The sequence below is a fragment of the Pteronotus mesoamericanus genome, unplaced genomic scaffold, assembly GCF_021234165.1.
Source record: "Pteronotus mesoamericanus isolate MK-2021 breed Mesoamerican mustached bat unplaced genomic scaffold, CSHL_Meso_final contig_186, whole genome shotgun sequence".
Taxonomy (NCBI): domain Eukaryota; kingdom Metazoa; phylum Chordata; class Mammalia; order Chiroptera; family Mormoopidae; genus Pteronotus; species Pteronotus mesoamericanus.
In genome coordinates, this window is record NW_026555081.1 from 200,222 (window position 1) to 223,161 (window position 22,940).

General features: G+C 42.0%; 1 protein-coding gene across 1 annotated transcript; it reads left to right on the top strand.

Moving 5' to 3' along the window:
• Positions 1–11,712: 11,712 nt before the first annotated feature.
• Positions 11,713–22,811, top strand: CXCL17 (C-X-C motif chemokine ligand 17). Its single transcript, XM_054567644.1, has 4 exons — positions 11,713–11,996; positions 19,118–19,198; positions 19,798–19,899; positions 21,620–22,811. Exons 1-4 carry the CDS (start codon positions 11,918–11,920, stop codon positions 21,715–21,717), a joined length of 360 nt encoding a protein of 119 aa, XP_054423619.1. The 5' UTR covers positions 11,713–11,917; the 3' UTR covers positions 21,718–22,811.
• Positions 22,812–22,940: the final 129 nt, after the last annotated feature.

A 22,940-nucleotide genomic window follows, 5' to 3' on the forward strand; every position in this document is an offset into this window, starting at 1 on the left:
CACCTCCTAAAGCCTGTTTTCAGCTTGACTTTCAGCAAAACCATTCTCAGACCCACAGGGAAAATAACTGTTGTGAACGCTGCACACCCTCTGGGTATTTCTGCTCTTGAATTAAGACATTTTCCAGAATGTTGTTCATGAGTTACTATCCAACCCTTCTGCTTCTGCATGTTAAGCCTTCTCTTATCATTTTCATCTCCAGCTGGCCTGCCAGGACCCTGGTTAGAAAATGACCAGGGGGGCACATTTACCTAGTCCCATAATTATGATAGCTCACACTTACTCAGCATTGACTATTTGCCAGGTACTATCCTAAGGGTCTTATATGTAGCTACAGTGTTCACACACACACACACACACACACACACACAAAGCCATAAGTGTTATCATCCCATTTTAACATATTTTAAAAAGCTGAGAGAAGTAATTTACCCAACATTACACAAGTCCATAATTTAACCTCATCTCCCATCCAAATAAATGTTAATAATTTAATCTGGGCAGAGGACACTAAGATTTCTGAGGTCCCTGGAATGAAATCCACCTTCAGAATGATTTTTGCCCTCTCCATTTTCAGGATTTGACAAACAGTCAGCATTTTGTTTTCTGTCTTACCCTCACTTGTGCACCTGTTCCCTAACACCACACTCACAATTGCACATCCTGACATAAAAGTTTTTTTGAACCTTATAATTGCTTTTATGAGCATGAATATCTTTTGTGAATAAACAGGGTCTGATTCCAGTTCCCATGAAAAGTCCTTTTCACTAAATTGTCAACTATTTGCATAGCCATTCTTTGGCCATAAAAGGAGTGTGCTAGGGAAACAAAGCATCATGAGAAGGAAGCAGGAGGAAGGCGAGTCCCTGGAATGGTCACAAAAGGGAGGAGATTCCAAATCAGAAACAGTCATAAAACACACCCAGAATTTGTGGCCTTTGAACAATAGCAGCTCCATCACCTGTCTCTTTCCATGCATGTTGGCATCTGACTTCCTTCTCAGCCTGCCCCTCCTGGCCTTGTGATCTTAAACCCATACTTAGAGGCCAAGGACCTGGGGCCAAACCACTGAACCCCAGCACTATACTTAGTGGGTGGATATAGCAGAAAAGGGAGTAAAGTGTTCAACTCCTAAGGGACCTGACTCACCTATGTATATACCACTTGGGCAGGGAATGGTTTATGGTTTAAGGAGTCATACTTCCTCAAAGCCATGACTGAGAGCAAAGGGGTGGATGTGGAAAGCATCACAGCTTACTTTCCTTTAGAAATCTATTGTCTCTTCATTCTCCCTCTATTGGGTTATATTCCTCTATCCATAGGTCACTTATTTCCTGAGTTGGGTTCCAGGAAAAAAAATCTCAGTTGAATACCTTAAAACCTCAAGCACTAAATTCAAGAGTGTCTAATTATGATGATCAAACACATATATCTTTTAAAGGCTCTGCAGGAAATTTTGACAAGAGCCTTTGTGCCACCCACAATCCCTTGGGGGACCACTGGGCTACAAACAAACAAGAGGAGGAGGAACATCTGTATGTAGGGACCTTTATGTCTGCACCTCATCTAATGCTCACAGTAACCTTTGAAGTAGGTACTTTATCTCTGTTTTGCAAGTGAGAAACCAATACTCCAAGAATTCAATTAATTTGTCCCTTATCCAAGAACTGGTAAAAAATGGAAGAAGGATTTAGACTCATTCCCAAACGGTGTGGAGGGAAAGCATGCACTCCCAGTAGCAGCCCCACCTGTCCCTCTCCAGGCTCCTGCTTTCACTCCACACCATCCTGCCTATCAGGTTTCAACAACAGGAAAGAGACTGTTTCTAACAGAAGTCCTCATAAAAGGCTTCAGTGAAAAGTCAGAACCTAAAATGGGCCCGAGAATGAAAACTGAGCAGGAGGCTGAGCAGGAAGGCAAGGGTATTATAGAAAGAAGGGAAAGAATTAGAATAAACTCATACCTAAGAAAGTAAAATGCAGTTCAGTTCACATAGACTAAGGGAGCAGACTAGAGCCACGCTTCGGCTTTAAATGGCAGCCTGAAGGACTTGAACTTTATCTGGCAGGCAATAGGAGTAACTGAAACGCTTTGAGAAAGTCAGAAACATGACAAAATAGCATTTTCAAGAAGCTTACTCTGCCAATATTAGGCAAGATGACTTAGGGAAGTGGTTCTCAACTCTGGCAATTCTTTAATTATCTTATAATAATTACTTGTCTTTTTCTTTTTTTAACTTTTCATTTTAACATAGTTTCAGATATTCAAAAATGTTCCAAAAACACTCAAAGTTTCCAGCTTCCCCAAATATTAATGCTGTAGATAACCACAATACAACAATTGAAGTCAATAAATTATCAATATAATATCATGAGCTAATCTACAGATCTTACTCGAATTCTACTGACCTTCTCACTGATCTTTCTTCCAGACAAGGACCCAGTCTAGGCTTGCACGTTGCATTTAATTGTCTCGCCTCCTCAGTAACCTGGGCCAGTTCCTCGGGATTTCTTTTTCCTTCATGACTTTAACATTTCTTAAAAATATTGGTCAGTTATTTTGTAGAATGACCCTCAGGCTGGACTTATCTAATATTTCCTCATGATTGAACTTAGGTAACGCATTTTTAGCAAGAATACCACAGAGGGAATGCTGTGCTTTCTCAGTCCATCATATTAGGAGGCCCGTGATATGCTCATTACTGGCAATGTTAACTTTGAACACTTGGCTCAGGTTTCTCCACTTAAAATGACTATTTTACCTGGAAGCTTTTTTAAACTGCCAGTGCCTGGGTCATATTATAGGCCAATCAAATCAGGCTCTCTGGAGATAAGGCACAGGCATTGGTAGGTTTTAAATGCCCTGCAGGTGATTCTAACCAGCATCCAAGGTTGAAAATCATCAGTGATGATGATTTTCACTTAGACAATGAAGATTAAAATCCTGGAAATATGCAAGGAATCCCTTCCTTGAGCCTCTCAAAAAAAGTCAGTTTCAGACACAGATAAATACATCTGGACTTTGGTGTAAACCCATGGTAGGGAAAAGGAAAGGCCAAAAATCCCCTGACTGAGAAAGTGATGAGTGAGTACACTGCCGTCCAATAAAAAGAGAAGGCAGGACCCTAGTTAAAGAGTCTAGCCTTCCTGATCTACCTCAGCTCCACGCCTCGGAGAAACCTTTGTTGCAGTGAATGCACACACCATATCATTTTACTGTCATGAGCCTGACATGAGCTCCTAATTGCCACTGAGGGAGGGAATCACAGATCATATGATAAAATATACAACCACACATGCAAAGATAAATACTTCTAGGTGCAGCTGACTGAATAAATCACAGAACATAGGTCAAAGGTATGTGATCTCCCTTAAACAACCTTTCCCTCCCCACGTAGTCTTTTTGTCCTCAGTCTCTTCAGAAATAACAGAGTGAGGACCTATCTGTAAATTTTACGAAATAGAAAGTTGGACACATCTCCTGCCCCCAGGCTGAAGCAATGATAATGTGTTCAACCTCCTTAGTGTTGTTTATTTGTGGTTTCCATAAAGAGATTTCATCAGCCCCTGCCTCAGAGGGGTCATCTGGTAACATGCACACCAATTTAACCAAAATGTGGAGGGAGGAAGGAGCCTGAAGAGAACAGGCCCTAAAGTATTCACAAACTACCAGGATCTGGAGCTGCTGGTGCAGGAGGAGCTGCTGCTAGGCAATATGTGACAAAAGAGAAGGAAAACACTCAGGGAGTACTAAAAAAAGAATTAACTCACCCTGGCCCAGTGCCTCAGTTGGTGGGAGGGTCGTCTCCTACACCAAAAGGCTGCAGGGTTCCGTCCCCAGTCAGGACACATACAAAAGGCTGCTGGATTTGATCCCTGGTAGGGCTGTGTATGGGAGGCAACCAATCAGTGTTTCTCTCTCTCTCTCTTTCCCTTCCTCTCTCTCTAAAATCAATATGCATATCCTCAGGTGAGGATTTTTAAAAAAAAAATGTAAATGGCGAGGGGGTCTGAGAGGGTGGAGGGATTGAACAAAAAAGAAAAAAGAGAGAGAAAGAATTCATGAACACGGACAACAGTGTGGTGATTGTGGGGGGAGGGGGATGAAGATGGGAGAGAGTATGGGGGGATAAATGGTGATAGAAAAAATAAAAGAATAAAATTAAAATTAAAAGTCAACTCAATTCTCCCTCAATTATTACACAGCCAATAATTCCTCAAGCCTTATGAACAGGTATCACCAAGCAGGCTGGCACATAATTAAATGCCAATACATGGGTAAAATAGTTTATAGAAGAGTGGGTCCAACTAGATCAAGAATGGAGAGGAAAGGTTTCATGAGACAGGATTCAGGTTAGGCCTTTGAAACGTTAAGTCTCAGGGAAACAGAGACAAGAAGAAACACAAGCACAGGGAACCAGGTGTCATGAGCCATAGTAGACATTGATTTTGCAGGTGGTTTCAGGAATGAGAGTGGGCTTGCATATGCTATTTATCCCTCTCAGCCACCGGCCACATGGATTATTTCAGAGGAAGATACTGATCCTCAAGAAGGTGAAATAACCTGCCAAGGTCGGTCGTGGACCTGATATTAGAAAGTAGGTATGTCTAACTCCAGAATCCATGCCACTACCATTACCACTGAGAGAGGCCCGAACACAATGTGTATAGAGGACAGGAAGGAGTGGTGACAGTTACAAAAGAAAGACGGTTAAAAAACAGGAACATTAGGTAAGCTTACTGAAGTAAGGCAATTTGTTGTACAGCCATGGAAACTCATCCGAGACATTTGAACTCGATCTTGTGGTTATAGAGAAGCCACTGCAGATTCTGAGTAACCAAAAGGGATGGTGGAAAAAATGGGAGTTCTGGGTTCCTAAGCTAAAGAGATGCCACTAACAAGAATAAAGGAGGCCACACAATGTAGTGGAGCAAGAGCTGGACTAAGTCAGAAGCTTGGGTTTAAATGCAGAAAGTTACAAACTTAAATGACTACGTTAGGCAAGTCACATTCTGTCTCTAGACTTCAGTTTCTCTTCATTCGTAAGTCAGGTGAAGTGAGAATTAATCTCTAAATGACCTCTAAAGCTTTACTACTCAAAGTAGTAAACCACCAACCAGCAAGGAGCATCAGCACTGTCCAGAAACGTATTAGAAATGCAAAAATCTCAAGACCCCGCCCCGCGCCCCCCTCCCCCTGCCCCCTCCCCCCGCCCCCCCCCAATCAGATCTGTATTCAAACAAGATCCTCAGGCAATCTGTAAGCACATTCAAATTTGAGACACTTCTCTAAGTGTCTCCAAGTTCTAAAATGTAATAGTTTCAGATTCACTTTAACTTTCACTTCACAGGGGACGTAAAAAAGAAAAAAATGTAGCTTTTGCCATCTATGCCATTTTCCCAGTCCTAAGCACGACTCAGACTTCCCCACACCCGTGGAGTTCTTAGGAAACATCAGTGAGGCAGTGCTGCCACCTTGTGGCCATAATTAGTAAATGCACTTAAATTTTGCCTTCTTACCAGTGAGGGCGAAGGTGGGGGGCGGGAAGGTTGGCAGAATGGATGAAGTCCAAGTTACAGATTAGAGGATCACAACCACCCACAATACCTGGAAGTAATGTCAGAGAGAGCTCAGCCTGCATCCCGGAGTTACGTCACCTTTCAAAGGGCAGTTTTTATAATACCTAATAAAATGTGATATTAGTGGGAAGCCAAGGTTCCAGACCAAGCTCTGCCCTAGTAACCTTTGGGTTACAAAAAAAAAAAAATCACTGTGATTTATTTTCAGACATCCAGCCCCTCTCTGAACTCTGCCAGTAAACTGATAATTTTTCAGTGAAAGTTACTTTACTGTGACAGTTCTTTCTCATCCTGAACCAAAAAGTGTCTGATGAATACTCACAATCCTAGTCCTGCTCTCTGCAGGCATCAAAACAGGTCTCATACCTTTTCACACAACAGACTTTCCAATATTTGTGAACAACCACCATGAGTATCTCCTATCTTCCCTCAGCCATTTCCCACCCTGGGCACTACACTTGTATTTAGAAAGCCAAACACCGCATCAGCTGATTTGAGGATGCTGGTTTTTTCTACTGTGCTGCTCAGTCACCCCATACCTGTGTAGATGTCCACATTTTTTAAAGAAATAAGTAGCTTGCACTGGAGAGACAAAGATGAATCAAACCTGGTCCATGCCCTCCATGAGCGCTAGGTTATAGAGGGAACCCAATTAAAAGCCAGACCAGCATAGTTCAGTGAAAAATACCTAGAGAGAGGTAAACAGGCCTATTTTTGGCCCCGTCTGATAAATCCCTTGTGAAAATGTCCACTTTTGGTTTTCTGGGCTCAGTTTTCATAATTTCAAGCTCAAAGGGAAAAAAAGAATGCAGTTGTCCCCGACGGTGCTTTTTGCAATCATGGTTGGATTGGACATCTGCTTCTTGTTCATCCAAGGTGTTTGTGGGCTGCCACCTCATTCTGAAGTCCTCCCTCTCCTGTAGAGCTTGCCACACTTGCACGTGCAGCCCCCAGGCAGCTGCAAACTAACAGAAATTCTAGCGAGTCAGGAAACCAGGAAACCAGTGCTAGTCCTGTGGCTTCTACTTTGTTCCCTGCACTTTAATTTCCATTTCTGTAAAATGGAGCAGTTGGATTAGCTCTCCATGGGTCTACGTGTAGAGTGAGAGTTCCTCAGAGACAGTCCTGCAGCTTCTTCCTCTTGGGAGCCATCACCCAGAAAACATGGGCACTCAAATGTTCAGAATGTATGCATGAATTCCTGTTATTAGAGCAACATGAACCATAGACTCAATCAACAAATATTTCTAGATGTCCACTAAGTACACTGTAGAGGGGAAAATCAAATAACGTAGCAGAATGGTATTTTTCCCCACTTTCCCCTTCCCTCCTTCCTGGATGTAGGCCTTTGGAAATCAGACTGTGTTGACACAAATAATGTTTTCGAGATAGGCTTTAAGTAGCTATCGATATTAACAAGAGAAAGGTTTGTTTGTCTTAGGGGTGTTTTAAATTGTTAAACCAAAAAAAATACTTTCAATTCCATAGCTGAAAGTCTTTTAAAGAAAGGGTTTGCCATTGCTAGCAAAGGAGGAGGAGGAGGAGGAGGTGGAAGAGGAGGTTGGTCTTCAGGCATGGAATCTAAACCAGCAGCAGGCAGTTTTAAAAAGACATGTCCATCCCTGAGTTTTGCAAGCATTTTCATACACCACGTAGGAAGGAGAAAGATCTAAGCCTTGAAAGATGTAAGGATTTACATTAGCTCTAGACAAAGGGGCTGGGCTAGTTCTGGGGTGGGCTCAGCAGAGCCCAAAAGGAAGAAGTGTCCTCTCTTGTGGACTGGCTGTGGGCAGCAGATTGAAAAGTTCATGTGCAAATAAGCAGAGGCTCCTCAGGCTTACTGGTGCCCGGCTATTCTCCCTTTTGGATAACCTTGGAAATAGTCACCTGTAAATTAATCCTAAATTCCAACAGATATACAAGAATGTGAGTAGTCTTTTGTCAGAGCTGGTCCATGGCTATTAACAGGCTAACTGTTTTGTCTCTTTCTCTTACTCTCTGGCTGCTGTAATTTTAATGGAAAACATCTCAGAATTTTTTTCCTTGTCAATATCAATGGACTTCATGGATCCAAAGCCCCTTCCTGTGGCACATAGGACCCTACGGGCCACCCCAAGTCCATGGAGGGGAAAATCAGAGTGAACTGAGTGGGAGCCACAACAGGCGGAAAGCAGAGGAGTAAACAGACAGAAGGGACAGGAAGGAAGGTCTGAGGAGGGGCCCCCTGATCCTGCAGCAGCCCAGGACTGGGCTGACACAACTCAAAGGGAAAAGTAAAGAACCCCCCATCAGTTTCCACGTGTATGCATGACCATTTGTCAGTAGAAATTTCTTTCTGGTAATGAACTGCACTTTCACATGCTTTCTAACATATCAGGCCTAGTTAAAGTGTTACAAAAATATCACTCAATTCAACAAACATTTATAGGACACTCCCAGAGTGCCAGGCCCCATATAAGTTCAGGACACAAAAACAAATAATAAACAACCCCTGCCTTCAAAGACCCCCATCCAACTAGCTTCATGCTCGTTCTCTGCACTGCCCTCCCCTCTGCCCTCCACCAACCCAAATCCCACCCACCCCGTGAGACCCAGCCCAAGTTCCACCTGACCCAGGGTTCCTTGAGCTACTCTCAGACCACACTGAACTCCCGCCACTTGTGAAATTTGGTTCCACTAGAGAGGTTTTATGAAGTGTATGTCCTCTCCCTGGTTAGATTTGAGCCTCCTAAGGATAGGGACCATTGTTAGAATTTTTCAGAGAGAAACCACATCAGCAGTTTTTATCAGACCAAGCCCTAGCCTTCAACCAGAGAACCATCTCCACCACTTAGCACAGTGCCTGGCCCCCAGCAGACAATTTATAAACTTTGTAGTAGCAAAGACTATGATCAACTCTCCAACATGTCACTAGGCAGGGATAATCTGAAAATTGAGAAGGTAGGAATGATCAAACAAAAAATCGAAAAGGGTTTGACTCATGCCTTGCCTCTTCCCTCCTCTGAGGTGAAGCAAAGTCATACCGTCTCTTCTCCCTCCTGCTGGAGGCTTCCTTGTTCTCTTTCCCCTGGCCCCTGTAAGTGTCTCCCAGCATTCAAGCCTGGCCTCTCCTCTTTCTTTGAGCACATTTCCTAAAGTCTCTGAAATGACTCAAGGTAAATGCTAATGTGCTATAATCCTTAATGTTTACCCTAGGTAGTAGTAGTTCTTTTGCTTTAGGCTATTGTCAAACAAGGTTTGCAGCCAAGAGTCCAAGTGGCCTGGGCAAACACCTTCCCTTCTGTGGTTCCTGTTTCTCAAACCCTCTTGGGTCTGAAGTCCTGGGGGTCTTCAACCCAGTTCCCTCTCCTTTAGGCTGGAGGAACTAAGCTGCCTTCCTAATGAACAACAAGGAGGCCTGGTCTAACCCACCACTCCAGTGTTTCTGACAAGAGAGAATAGTCCCTGCTTCCCACCATATGTGAAATGGAGGAAACCGTAAACAAAGTGAGGACAGGGCAAGTTCCCAAGCACAACACACTATGGCTGACAGTGGACCAAGGATGGGGCGGGAGCACACCGAAGGGGAACAGACCGTGCCATCCTCTCTTCAGCCAACCCTGAGTACAACCAAACGCCGCTTTTCGAACATCTACCGCCTCGAAAAATCCTGTTCTCAACCAAGTTCTTCACAGAAAAAAAGTCTTGGTTTTCAGACAAAACTTTGGTTCTTGGCCCAACAACCCTTTCATGCTGATACTGTATGATCAGTCATGAGTCTCTCAGGAAACAAAGGATAAATGAGCAAGTATGAGTCAGTTTACCGCTAAACCTCATGTTAACATCTCAGAAAATTAGCTGTGAATATATTCTCATGGTTTTTTTGTTTTGCTTTTGTTGCTGCTTGTTATTACAAAATATGTACAATAAGTCACCATGGGTCCAAAGAAGGTGAGTGAGAGCAGCAAGGTGAAAAGGAGAGTTGTGAGAACACAATAGAACTTTTAAAAGAAATAATTGCAAAGTATGATAGAGGTGTTCACGTGTCTGATCTGGCCATCGAGTATGGGGTGGCAAAATCCATGATTAGCACAATTTTAAAACATACACAGGCCCCCAAGAGTGCTGGTGTTACTGAGGGTGTGAAAGTGCTCAGGAAACAATCACGGGCAACTGAAGAGGTAGGAAAATTATTGTTTATGTGGATAAACAAAAGGCAATTAGCCAGGGATAGCATTTCGGAGACAATGATATGTGAAACAGCGCAGATGCTGCATGTTGACCTCCTGAAAGACCTCCCTGGACTGAGTGCTGAGAGTGATTCATTTAAGGCTAGCATGGGGTGGTTTGATCAATTTAAGGAGAGAAGTGGCATTCATAGAGTACCGAGGCATGGGGAGGCTACTAGTTTTAAGAAGTAGCCTCTGATAATTTCATGACAGAATTTCAAGAACACACAGAGACTAAGGAATCTGTTGCCCAACAAGTGTTCAGCTGTGACGAGACAGGCCTCTTCTGGAAGAAATGGCCAAAGAGGACCTAGATCACACAGGAGGAGAAGTCACTGCTAGAACAGAAGCCAGTGAGGGACAAGCTGACACTGCTGTGAGGGAATGCGAGTGGGGACTTTAAATTGAAGCCTCTACTCATCCACCATTATGAAAACCCATGAGTTATCAAGAAAAACAATGTTATAGGAAAAAAAAAAAAAAAAAACATGAATGGGAGGTGGAGGGTGAATAGCAAAGGTTGGGTAAGCAGGAAATTTTTTATTGAGTGGATTCATGAAATGTTTGCTCCAAGTGTGAAGAAATACCTCCAGGAAAAACAATTATCATTCAGGGCACTTCCTGTAATGGGCAGTGCTCCTGCCCACCCTCTGGGCTGGGAGGCCCATTTGGCACAGGAGTACTGCTTCATCACTGCTAGGTCCTGCCACCTAACACAACTCCTCTCAGCCAGCCCAGGGACCAGCAGGCCATTTCTAATTTTAAGAAGCTCTACACAAAGGCACTGTGTCAGAGATGTTTTGAGGTGACCTCTGAAACTACTTTAACCCTGAGGGAGTTCTGTAAGGAACGCTTTCATATCCTCACTTGCTTGAGACCCACAGACAAGGCACAGGGGGAAGTGTCTTCCAGGACCAGGCAATCAGCCTGGGAGAAAGTGTGGCCTGAGTCTGTTGCTGAAAGAGAATCTGAGGGCTTTGAGGATGAGCCTGTGTCTGTTGTGGAGGACACTGTGTCTCTGGGCATGTCCACAGCCTTGGAGGTGGATGGTGATGATGTGGAGGAGTTGGTGGAGGCCCACAGCACTGAGCTGAGCACCGAGGAGCTCCCAGACTTGCAGACAGAACAGCAACAGACAGCTGAGGGGCTCTCTTCAGAGGAGGAGGGAGGGGGGATATTCCAGGAAATGCTTGGGAAACAGGGAGAAATGCAAAGTGTTACTGAAAAGTGTCACCCTGATAAAGAAGTAGTAAACCATGCAAAAAACAAGTTGTAGTGGAACAAAGAGACAAAAGAAAGGACCCCAGAGGAACAGCTACCTGATGTTTTTATGGAGGGGACTCTTCTTCCAAACAATAACATCCCTCCATCCCTCCTTCCCTCCCCTCCATATTCAATCATCAAAATTCTCAATGTTAAAGGTAAGTTCTAGTATGTATGTAAACTTTCATTTTTTACTGTATATTTCCTTTTTGTTAAATTTTCATTTACTTTTCATGTCCTTTCCATTTTTAAAGGGTTTATCTATAAACAGTACATTAGGCAAGTGCTGTGTATAAGAAAGACCCCCATTTGGGGAGTCTGGAATGGATTAATTCAATTTACATTATTTCTAATTGGAAAAAAATGATTCGGTTTTCAAACAAATCAGTTCTCAAATAGCCTTGTGGAACAAATTAAGTTCAAGAATTGAGGTTCTACTGTACTCACTTTCCTGCCAGATATTATACTACAAGAGTCACTGAAAGGTATAAGGAAATTCAAAGGAATTAAAAGGTTTGAGGAAGAAATCATAATACACTGTGGGGGAAGGAGGTGGGAAGGAGAAGGGGAGGGCATGAATATTGCTGGCAAGTTATCAGTTACTTCTTATGTTCTTAAGAATGCTTCACGTCTATTGCTTGGCCAGTTTTACCTCCAGATTCCCGTAAAGCACATGGTGCAACCTCTTACCTAACGAGACCAGCGTCACTTAGCTGCTCACCCTCTAAGGGGAACACTGACCTGGAATTAAAGTGCAAACCACCAACCCATATACAGTGGCCTGAGACATCCCAAGAAGCCCAGAGCCTCCACCTGGGGACCTTCCACAACCTCTGCAAGCGACTTACAGCAGCATCAACATTCACAATGAAAGTTCTAATCTCTTCTCTCCTTCTGTTGTTGCTACTAATGCCGACGTCTGTGGTCTCTAGCAACACAAATCCAGGTAAATAAGATTAATTTCTGGGTTTTTTTAAAGATTTTATTTATTTACTTTTAGAGAGAGGGAAAGGGAGGGAGAAAGAGAGGGAGAGAAACATCAATGGGTGAGAGATACATTGATTGGTTGCCTCTTTCGCATCTCTAACCTGGGGCCTGGCCCAAAACCCAGGCATGCGCCCTGACTGGGAATCAAACCAGCTATAGCTTTTGGCGTGCAGGCTGGTGCTCAAGGCTGGTGAGCCATACCTGCCAGGGCAGATTGGTTTTCTACAAAAGGGAAAAGGAAGTTGGGGATGGGGGGAGAATGTAGCAAAACAGGAAAGAAAATGTGGCCCCCCCTCAAAAAATACATTAAAATGTAGCTCCTTTTAGCTACAGGTATTTGGGGTAAGCTAACCTATCTCAATGCCCATTTCCTCTTTGACAAAAGGGAGAAACTGTACTTCCATATAAAGTCTGTTGTGAGAGTCAAATGAGATAGCATATATGAAAATTTAGGGGGAAACTTTATGAAACAGTAGCTGGAAAGGAAACAGTGAAAAAAATGGGCTCAATTGCTCCCTTACTTCTCCCCAAACCCCTTTTCCAGAAGAGTAATGATTTTCCCCAAGGTCAATCTTGGTGGTAGTGGTATAAGAGTGTTGCGAGCAATTGTATATTTGCAGAAAATAAGGAAGTCCTTGTTTATATTCTTTTTTTTAACCCTCACCCGAGGATATGTTCATTGATTTTAGATAGAAAGAAAGGAAGGGCACAGGAGAGAGAGAAAAACATCAATGTGAGAGAAAAACATCGACTGGTTGCCTCCCATACGCATCTCCGCCAGGGACTGAACTCGCAACCTTTGGTGTACGCAACAATGCTCCAACCACCTAAGCCACCTGAGCCACCCAGTCAGGGCTGCTTATATTCTTTATAGTGTACAGACATTCCACCAACAATTTTAATTCTATTTAATGGCAAAGCAATAAACTAGAAAAATCATACCACCAGATAGTATCCATATTTGAAGCATTAGCCACACCAACTCCTGTTTTAACAGCTAACCTTTTGGGAAGCAGACCCTTGGTTAGGGTTTTTGAGTCAGCTCCAGTGGCCTAGCCCTTAGCAGAACAAACATGCAGAAGAGAGTTCATCGCCATGAATGTTTCTGCTTGAGAAAACCATCTTCCCAAGGACTACTTTGAGGTAAAACAGCTTTGTTACATAGTCAGAATGAACTCAGTCCTAAAACCAGGAGTGCACTCTACCCTGCCCCCATTTCAAACCTCTTCCTTGTACAGAGAGCTTTAGAAGCCATGCATGTTTCTGGAGACTGTTGGGCCCCATGGCCAAGCCCACCATTCTGGAAGAGAAAGGTTTTCCATCACTAGAACAGACACCAGGCTAGAGTCCTTAATCTAGAGTCAAAGCTCTAGCCACAACCTGCCTTTCCAGTCCACTTCCCTCCACTCACTAACCAATGCTCCAGGCTCCACCTAAACTAAGTGGGAAAAGGTCTTGTGCTTTTCCAGCAGCTCAGCTTTGCTCATACACCCAGCTCCAAAACCACCTCCTCTCCACAGACTCCCATGATTCCTCCCTTGTCTAGAAGTGAGCTCCACCTCCTGGGAACATGCTTAGACCTAAACTGACTGTCTCTTTTGCACTTATCATATTCTGCCGTACACTGAAGGTGTTGGTCTGCCTCTCCTGCCTTTACCTCCCACGCTTCTAGGCCTGTAACCTCTTCGATGGCACAATCTGGCTTATTGTTTCCATATCCCTCACACTATCCAGCACAGTACTCAGTAAATATTTGCTAAGTGAAAAAATAAACCCTCAAGTGCCCTTGACGACTCTACATTGAGGTCTGATAGCAGCTCTGTTAACATTTGGGACTGACAATTCTCTGTTGTAGGAGGTTATTCTGTGCATTTTAAGCTGTTTAGCAGCATCCCTGTAGCCTCTACCCACTAGATGCCAGTAGTAGCCTCCCCACCCCTTAAGATAGCCAAAAATGTCTCCAGACATTGCCAAATGGCCCCTGAAGGGGGAAACCACTCCCCAGCCGGGAACCAACAACTTCTCCATAGGAACAGTTCTCAAACCTGCTCCACATTTAGACTTACCTAGACCTTCAGCCTTGAAGCCAGGGGAATCTAGATCCAAATCCTGGCTTTCCCACTTACTTTGCAACCCTGGACAGTTGCTTCCCTTTCTTGAACTTCAGTTTTATCATATTTAAATGAATAAAATGCCAGTTAGTAAATACAATTTTTGTGAAGATTAACTTATTTATAGTGTGTATCTAGTAAGAGGTGAATAAATGGACGGAGTAAAATTTCTAAAGTAGCTTCTAAGGCACAAGGGCAATGAATCAGGAAAGCTCACTGTGCTGCCGGGTAATGCCATTACAAACCACATCAGATGGCAGGGGGCCAGGCTCAAGGCTTGTTTCCCAGCTAAGCGTAGTATTGCAACACCAGGTTAAGTCTGGCTAGAGGAAATGACGCCCCACCATCACCCCAAAAAATTCTCAGAGTAAAACCTCTTTACCTCTTTAAAAAACCACATATATGCACAATATGCTCTTCACAGGAGAGAAAAGGAAAAGAGAAGTGAGAATATAGAAAATGTTAGGAAACAAATTACCTATAATAATAGTCTGCTCATTACTTATAATACTACTTATTAATTATAAAGCTACTTATAATAGTAGCTGACATGTGTTAAGCACTCCTATGTGGCAGGCACTGTTCTGAGCACTTCACACATATTACCTCACTGCGTCCTCACAAAAATCAAATGTACTTTTTTAATCTTTAACTTTTCACTTTTCACACTTTCAAAAATGTAAAAATAATCAGAGTTCCGCCCTGGCCAGGTGGCTCAGTTGGCTGGAGCGTCATCCCGTACATCAAAGGGTTGCAGGTTTGATTCCTAGTCAGGGCAAATACCTAGGTTACAGGTTTAATCCCCTGTCAGGGTGCATATGGGAGGCAAACAACTGATGTTTCTCTCTCTCTCTCTCTCTCTCTCTCTCTCTCAAAAATTAAAACATATCCTCAGGTGAGGATTTTTTTTTAAGTTTTTAAAAATAATAGAGTTCCAGTATATCCCTCATTCTGTTTTTTCCACAAATAACATCTGACATAACCCTACTATGATGACACAATACTATTAACTAATGTACAAATATTCAAATTTTTCTAATCATCCCATTAATGTCCTTTTCCTGGTCCAGAATCCACTCCAGGATCCTAAAGTTATCGTGTCTCCTTGGTCTCCTCCAACCTAGAGTATTTTTTCAGTTTTCCTTGTCTTTCATGACCTTGACACTTTTGAAGGCTACTAGTCAGATATTCTGAAGAGTACTAATCAGATACTTTGTAGAACTTCCCTCAATTTGGATTTGTCTGATGTTTACTCATAATTAAGTTCAGATTTTGCATTTTTGGCAAGAACACCACAAAAGCAATGTATGCCTTCTCAGTACCTCACATCAGAAGGCCCGTGATATTAATATCCCTCATTACTGCTGATGTTAACTTTGAATACTCGGTTAAGGTGGTGTCTGCCAGGTTTATCTACTACAAATTTGCTATTTTCCCAGTGCAATGTGATGCGGTTTCATAAGTATCTTGTGAAAGGATACTGTGAGACTATGCAAATAGCCTGTTTCTTTTCATCATACTTTTGCCCATTAATTTTTAAAATCCATTGATAATTCCACACTGGCTGGTATAGCTCAGTGGATGGAGTGCTGGCCTGAAAACCAAAGGGTTGCAAGTTCAATTCCCAGTCAGGGCACTTTCCTGGGCTGCAGGCCAGGCCCCCAGTAAGGGGCATGTGAGAGGCAACCACACATTGATGATTCTCTGCCTCTCTTTCTCCCTCCCTTTCCCTCTCTCTAAAAATAAATTTAAAAAATAAAATCCATTAATAATTCCTGCCTACAAATATTTCTGTGGCATTAGTCAAATGGTGATTTTCTATTTCCATCATTCCTTCTATGTTTATTAACTGAAATTCTACTTTAAGAAATAATTGTTCCTTCTCACCCATTTACTTATTCAATATTTATTAATATAAGTAAAGACTCCTGAATATGAATGGATTATAACCCATTACTATCATTTTTTATTATGTTGTTCATATTGTCCCAAAATTGGCCATTGAGAGCTCCTATAAGTTAGTTTCTGTGCCTTTTTAACATTTTTTAGCAATTCTGACACCACAAGATGTTGAGGCTTATTTTGTACTTTTCCTGCCCCAGGTTGGAGCCTTTGTTTCTTTTATGGGAGAATGGTCTTAGGTACTTATTGCCCATTGCTTCTATGTGCTAGTTGTCCTAGGCCCTCTAGTGGACAGAGATCAGAAATATATGCATGATGCACACACGTACGCACTACTAGTCCCATTCTACATATTAGGTAAGTGAGGCACAGAAAAGTTGAGCAACTTGTCCAAAATTGCAGTCAATATGTGGTGGAATTGGGAAATTGAAGTAATGATAGAACTACCATGAGTCCTAACAAGTGGAAGTAACTTCTTTACACATACAAGTTAGCAAAATCCAACAAGCCTAAAATTCCAGCATAGACATTCTCTTTGGGAAATAACTAGAAGTCAGCCATTACAACTACAATAAAAACCATCATGTATTGAACACCTGCTTGGACACTGGGCACCCACAATATCTCATTTATTGCTAACAACTCTACAAGGTGGATACTCCTATATTCGTTTTACAGATAAGAGAACCAACAATCAAAGAAGCTAAGTGACTTATCTAAGACTACATAGTTAAGTGGCAGAGCAAGCAGTTAATCCCAGGTCTGTCTGGATATAAAGTCCATGCTTACTCCACTGTGTCAGTATTTCCCAAAACTGAGTTTAGGTGGAACAGAAAGTAGTGTTTACTTTAATAGTTATATGTTTGTTTTTATGCATGTTAGGAAAAAATCTAAGCATGTAATCAAACCCATAATCTCACAAATAATATTATACATGATAAGGCTGTTTTAAGGAAATTAAATGTAAAGGAAAAGTATGAAGTAAACAATAGTAGAGGTGGTACAAGCAATAGCAAAAATCACAGCGGCATCTTCAGTCACGCCGTAACATTAGGGTCATGTAGAGCTGCAGGAAGTACAACTCTTGGACCTGAGTTTTAGCTCTAGGTGTGTCCCTATTACCTTTATGGACTTGGCTTTTTCATTTGCTCTCTCTGGGCCTCAGTTTCCTCATCTGAAAAATAAGAGATGGTGATTTAGTTAATTAGTACAACCATTTTAAAAGCAATTTAATAATAACATCAAGAAACATAGAACTGTCCTTAACTTTTGACCCAGAAGTTCCATTTTAGGAAATTTTGCCCCAGACAATAATACAAAATTTGGAAAACAGTTACAAGCACACAGAAATTTATCACTGTCCAAAAATAAAGCAATCTAAATAGTCAGCTCTGGGAGAACAGTTAAATAAGTTGGAGCATATACTTGTTGGGAGTGTTGTGCCATCATCAAAAATGAAGATGACATTGCAACCTGCTTATAAAGTAAACAAAGAGAAATTTGTTCACATACTGTGGTTATCACTATATAAAGAAAAGTATATGCAGAAACATGCCAAAATACCAACAGTTGGTAAGAATGAAGATTTCTTCACTGTTACTTTCCAGTTCCTCTGGCTCTAATATTCTGGGGCTTTTCCCTGGAACAAGGAGAAGTCAGGTGAGAATAAAATATTAGAAAAGTTTAGATGCCAGGGGCTATGCCTGTTTAAGTTACTTTAACAGCTCTCAAAACAGCACATGAAAACATTTAGAAACTAGAACTTGAGGAAATGAAGCAACGCCCTCCATCTGTGTGGGAGAAAGGGCACAAGTCTGGGAAACAGGAGACCTGCACTGAACCACAAGATCTCTAAGGGGCCCCCTCTATACAACTCATCTGTCCACTTATTGAACAAATATTTACCAAGTGCCTAACGTGTGTCAAGAACCACACAGCTGAATGACTACTGGCTCAGAGTCTAGAAGGGAAAAAGATTTTTGGTTTGCTAGGGCTGCCATAACAAAATATTACAGACTTGGTGACTTAAACAACAGAAATTTACTTTCTCACAGTTCTAGAAGTTAGAAGTCCAAGATCAATGTGTTGACAAGTTTGGTTTCTTTTGAGGCCTCTCTTCTAGGCTTGCAGATGAACCCCTTCTTGGTCATTCCTCTGTTTCATACACCCCTAGTGTTTCTTTGTGTATTCGAATCTCTTCTTCATATAATGACTCCAATCAGATTGGGTTAGGGCCAACCATGGCAGCCTCATTTTAATTCAGTCACCCCTTTAATGGCCCTAACTCCAAATACAGCCATTCTAAGGTACTGAGGGTTAGGATTTCAACGTGAATTTTGGAAGGGACACAATTCAGTCCATAACAGATTTCAAACAACAAATTATAATTGTGTAATAGTGGGGCTGCATTCAAATATGATGGGGATTCATGTGAAGGCACAATTAATTCTGACAGGAAAATCAGAAACTACTTCTAGGTCCAGAACCTCAAGTCTATATATAAACCAACATCCTTGATTGTCACAAAAATATTTTAGGTGTCACAAAATGGAAATAAGACAGCATCAGGTGATAAGGCATACCTAAATACAGGCCAAAACAGGAATGGCTTCTGTTCCAGAGGAGCAAAGGTAAATACCATCCTTTTACAGTTGAACCGGGATTAGGGATTAAAATACAGCAGACTTGGAGGTCAGTGAAGACTGTGACGGGTTTATGAAGATTATGCTCCTTGTTCTCATTCCTTAAGTTATGAGGATTTTAATTATGTGTGCGTTGGGGGGTAAGGTCTTTATTAAACCCCACCTTCTGTCCTCTCTTCCATCCAGAAGCCATCTTTCTCCACCAACCTCCAGGTAAGCTTTTCTCTAGGCTGGATTTTCAACCTTAATTCCTTATCCATTTAAAATACTCCTCTCGAGTACTTGCGTTAAAATACTCCTAGATCCCTGAGGAAAAAAGGAAGAGAAATGGAACTGTGCTAACCTAGATATCACAATGCTGGAGACCATTTCTGTTCGCCCCTTCCCCTTCCAGTGCCTGGAAGTGAACTGTTTCCTCCCAACAGGGGTAGCCAGAGGCCAGAGGGACCAACGCCAGGCTTCTGGGAGGTGGCTCCAGGAAGGCGGCCAAGAATGTGAATGCAAAGGTCAGTAACTCAGTACCAACAACAGCGCCATCGATACCCCAGCTCTCTCCCTTGAGTCCCTGAGATCAGTGGAGGAGAAGTTATCTGAGCTGACTCACCCAATCCCCTCTCCACCAGTCCACCACATGCACCACCAACACTAGTTTTCTTCCTGAGTCTCCTGCAAGGGCTGGACCCCTCCAGGGAAGAGCTAGCTAAATCTCTGCTGCCTCTTCCCTCTCACTTTTTCTCTAAGAATCCACGGCTGCCTTCCAAAAGCTTGCTGGATCTCACTCTCAACCTTACTTTGTTCACAAATAAAACTAAAATCAGACAGGCAAAATGGCTTGCCCCACATAAAGCAACTACTGGAAGGATGGCATCTAGGTCTTGCTTCTCATTTTCTGGTCTCCCTAATGATATATTGCTGCCCTCTCCACGCCTGCCACCAAATTCTTGCCAACACAGGTCAGGAAAAACTGCTCAGAAATATACAGATATCATTTCCCCATCCCATTGCAGTATGAAAAAGCAAAGAAGAGAGCAAGCAAAACCCCACCCTACTTCCAACTCTCAAACACATTAACCCTCCCACCTAAGCAGCAACCCTGTTATTTCAGATTGGTTACTGAGAGCTCCTAAAAGAAGACTCATGGCAGCGCCCAGGCTGCCAAAGAAGCAGTGTCCCTGTGATCATTTCAAGGGCAATGTGAAGAAAACCAGTAAGTTTCAAAAGAATGACCTTCCTTAAACCAGAGTCACTCAGTGGGATCAACTAGGGATGAAGTAGGGGTTGAGAAGAGACAATAGAGATGAAATGAAGACCAGGATAAACATCTGAGTCCTCTCTACCCATGTGGGGAAAGAGGAAGAGGAAGAAAAGCAGGATATAATTCTCCTAAAACTAGAATGGTTTAACCAAACTTGTAGACTTCGGAGCTCCACTGTGGAGGGAGATGCGGCTGTTGGGGACCTGGTCATTGACCTCTGAAAATGACACATCAATGTCAAACAGAACTTTTTTTTTGAGGGGCAGATGGAATTTATTGTATTTTTTTCCATTACCATTTGTCCCCCTTACAAACAGAATTTGATTCCTCCTTAGACCAGCAGGTTTTTTTAATTGATTGATTGATTGGTTTTAAGAGAGAGAGGAAGGGGGAGAGAAGAGGAAGAGAGAAAGAAACATCAATTTGTTGTTCCTTTCATTTATGTATTCATTGGTTGATTCTTATATGTGCCCTGACCAAGGATGGAACTGCAACCTTGGCACATGAGACAATGCTCTAAGTGACTGAGCTACCTGGCTAGGGCCTAGTCTAGCAGTTTTTAAATGTCATATAAAATTACTCTTGTAAGCCTTGACTGCTGTGGCTCAGTGGGTTGGGCATCATCTCACAAAGCAAAAGGCTGCCAGTTTGATTCAGGGTCAGGTCACATGCCTGGGTTGCAGGCTGCATGAGAGGCAATAGATTGATGTTTCTCTCACACATCAATGTTCCTCTCCCTCTCTTTCTCCCCTACCCTTTCCCATCTCTCTAAAAATAAATAAAATTTTTTTTAAAAAGTAAATTGGTAAATGTTAAGCTGATTGATATTATCATATTATCAAGAATGAGATAAATTGGGCCCCTGGCCAGGTAGCTCAGTTGGTTAGAGCATCATCTTGATACACCAAGGTGTTTCCCAGCCAGGACACATACCTGGGTTCGGGTTTGATTCCCGGTCCAGGTCCAGGGACGTTAAGATCCCTAGTTTAGGCACATTCAGGAGGCAGCCAATTGATGTTTCTCTCTCACATCGCTGTTTCTCTCCCTCCCTTTCTCTCTCCCTTCCTCTCTAAAAAGCAATGAAAAAAAATGTCCTTGGGTAAGGATAAAAAAAATAGGTAAAATTAAACTGAATTACTTAGGAATAGATAAGCAAGTGGTAAAACAATAAAGGAAAAAGTAAATATTTCCTATAAAAGTCAGGGAGAGAGGGAGGATAGTGATCAGAAAAGGAGGGAGTTGCTGACAATATTCTATTCTTAGGCCTGGGGAGCAGGTTCATGAACATCTGCTCTATGACTATTTATTGAACTGCACATATGAGTTTTGATGGCCCTCTATAGATGTATATAATATTTTTCAATAATAAAAGATTTGTTAAAGGTGCAGAGCAAAACAATATGTATAGTATCATTTTTATTTTTTAAAGTAAACTTAATAATTTACATACAAAAAGATATGGACGACTATATAGTAAACTATTACCAGTAGTTTGTTCTGGGGAATGGGGAGTGGAGTTTGAGGGGCCTGTACTTTTATATTTTTTTACTGGATATATTTTATTTTAATTTTTTCCACTGGGCAAATCTTACTATTATAATTTTAAAAGTTCTCATAAAAATTAAATTTAAAAAATTTTAACATCAGTCTTTCCCCTTTATTTTCACCATAGGGCACCGAAGGCACCACCGGAAGTCAAACAAGCACTTCAGAGCCTGCCAGGAATTTATCAAACGTTGTCAGCTAGCAAGCTTTGCTCTGCCTCTATAGGAACTGCAAGAGCCCACTCTCCCAATGAAACATCCTGAGTCAAGAAGGCAAGCAGCATACCTAGAGAATGTTCTTCTCCCACCTCAAGCTCCTTCTCCTTGTCCCTACTTCCTAAATCATTCCTAAATCATTCTCAAAAAGCTAGTTTCCCAAGATTATTTTGATTATTGCTCCCTCTAGTGCTTTCCCTTGGTCAGCCTTGTCCCATGCCCTCTCGTTCCCCAGGCTTAATTTAAGTCTAATTACCTGAAAGACACCGGGAAACCCTCACTTCCTAGTGGTTCCACCTGACCTTAAATACAACCAGACAAGTAGGAAAAAGAAGTCAGTAACTATTATTAAATATAATCAAAATAATTTCTTTCAAATGGGGTCTGGCAACTCACATTCAACCCAGATGACCCACTTTACCCTGTTCATTCCAAACTCAACCCAGATTCCACATTTACACATACATATCTCTCTCTCTATCTCTCTCTCTTATTCTCTCCTGCCCAACTTTGTATTCTTTTACTCTTTCAACAAACCTTTCTGAGGTAAGAGCCAAATGGGGCAAATAAAGCAGGTATAGCAATGAATTAGACATGGTCTTCTTAAAGATAATATATGTTTAAAAAAACTGGTCATTTCCTAGCATGTAGAATACCTTTAGGATTTATGATTGTTATTATCATTATCAAGGGTCATTGTATTCTGCGAGTTTACAAACTAGTACAGAAGACATAGTATATGCAGAACCATAGGTCCAGGGCTAAAGAAATGATATGGAAGATCTCAAATGCCATTGAAGAGGGCTTCGAGCTGTTAAAAAACAAAAAAATGGAAGTGAGCCCTGGCTGGTGTGGCAAAGTGGATTAAGCACCAGCTTGCGAACCAAAAGGTTGCTGGTTCAATTCCCAGTCAGAGCACATGCCTGAGTTGCGGCCAGGTTCCCAGTTGGGAACATGTGAGAGGCAACTGATCACTGTATATCTCACACAGTGATGTTTCTTTCCCTCCCTTTCTCCACCCCTTCCCCTCTCTCTAAAAGTAAATAAATAAAATCTTTTTAAAAATGGAAGTTAAATTATAAAGCAATAATATAAGGTAATTAAACTGGCAACAATTTGAAAAAATTAATAAAGAAAAGATTATTACAACAGTATAGAGACTGCCTTCCCCTCAGATCCTTCCTTCAAACCTCAGAAGAGGAGGAAAGGAAGGGAAAAAAAATGGAACACTCA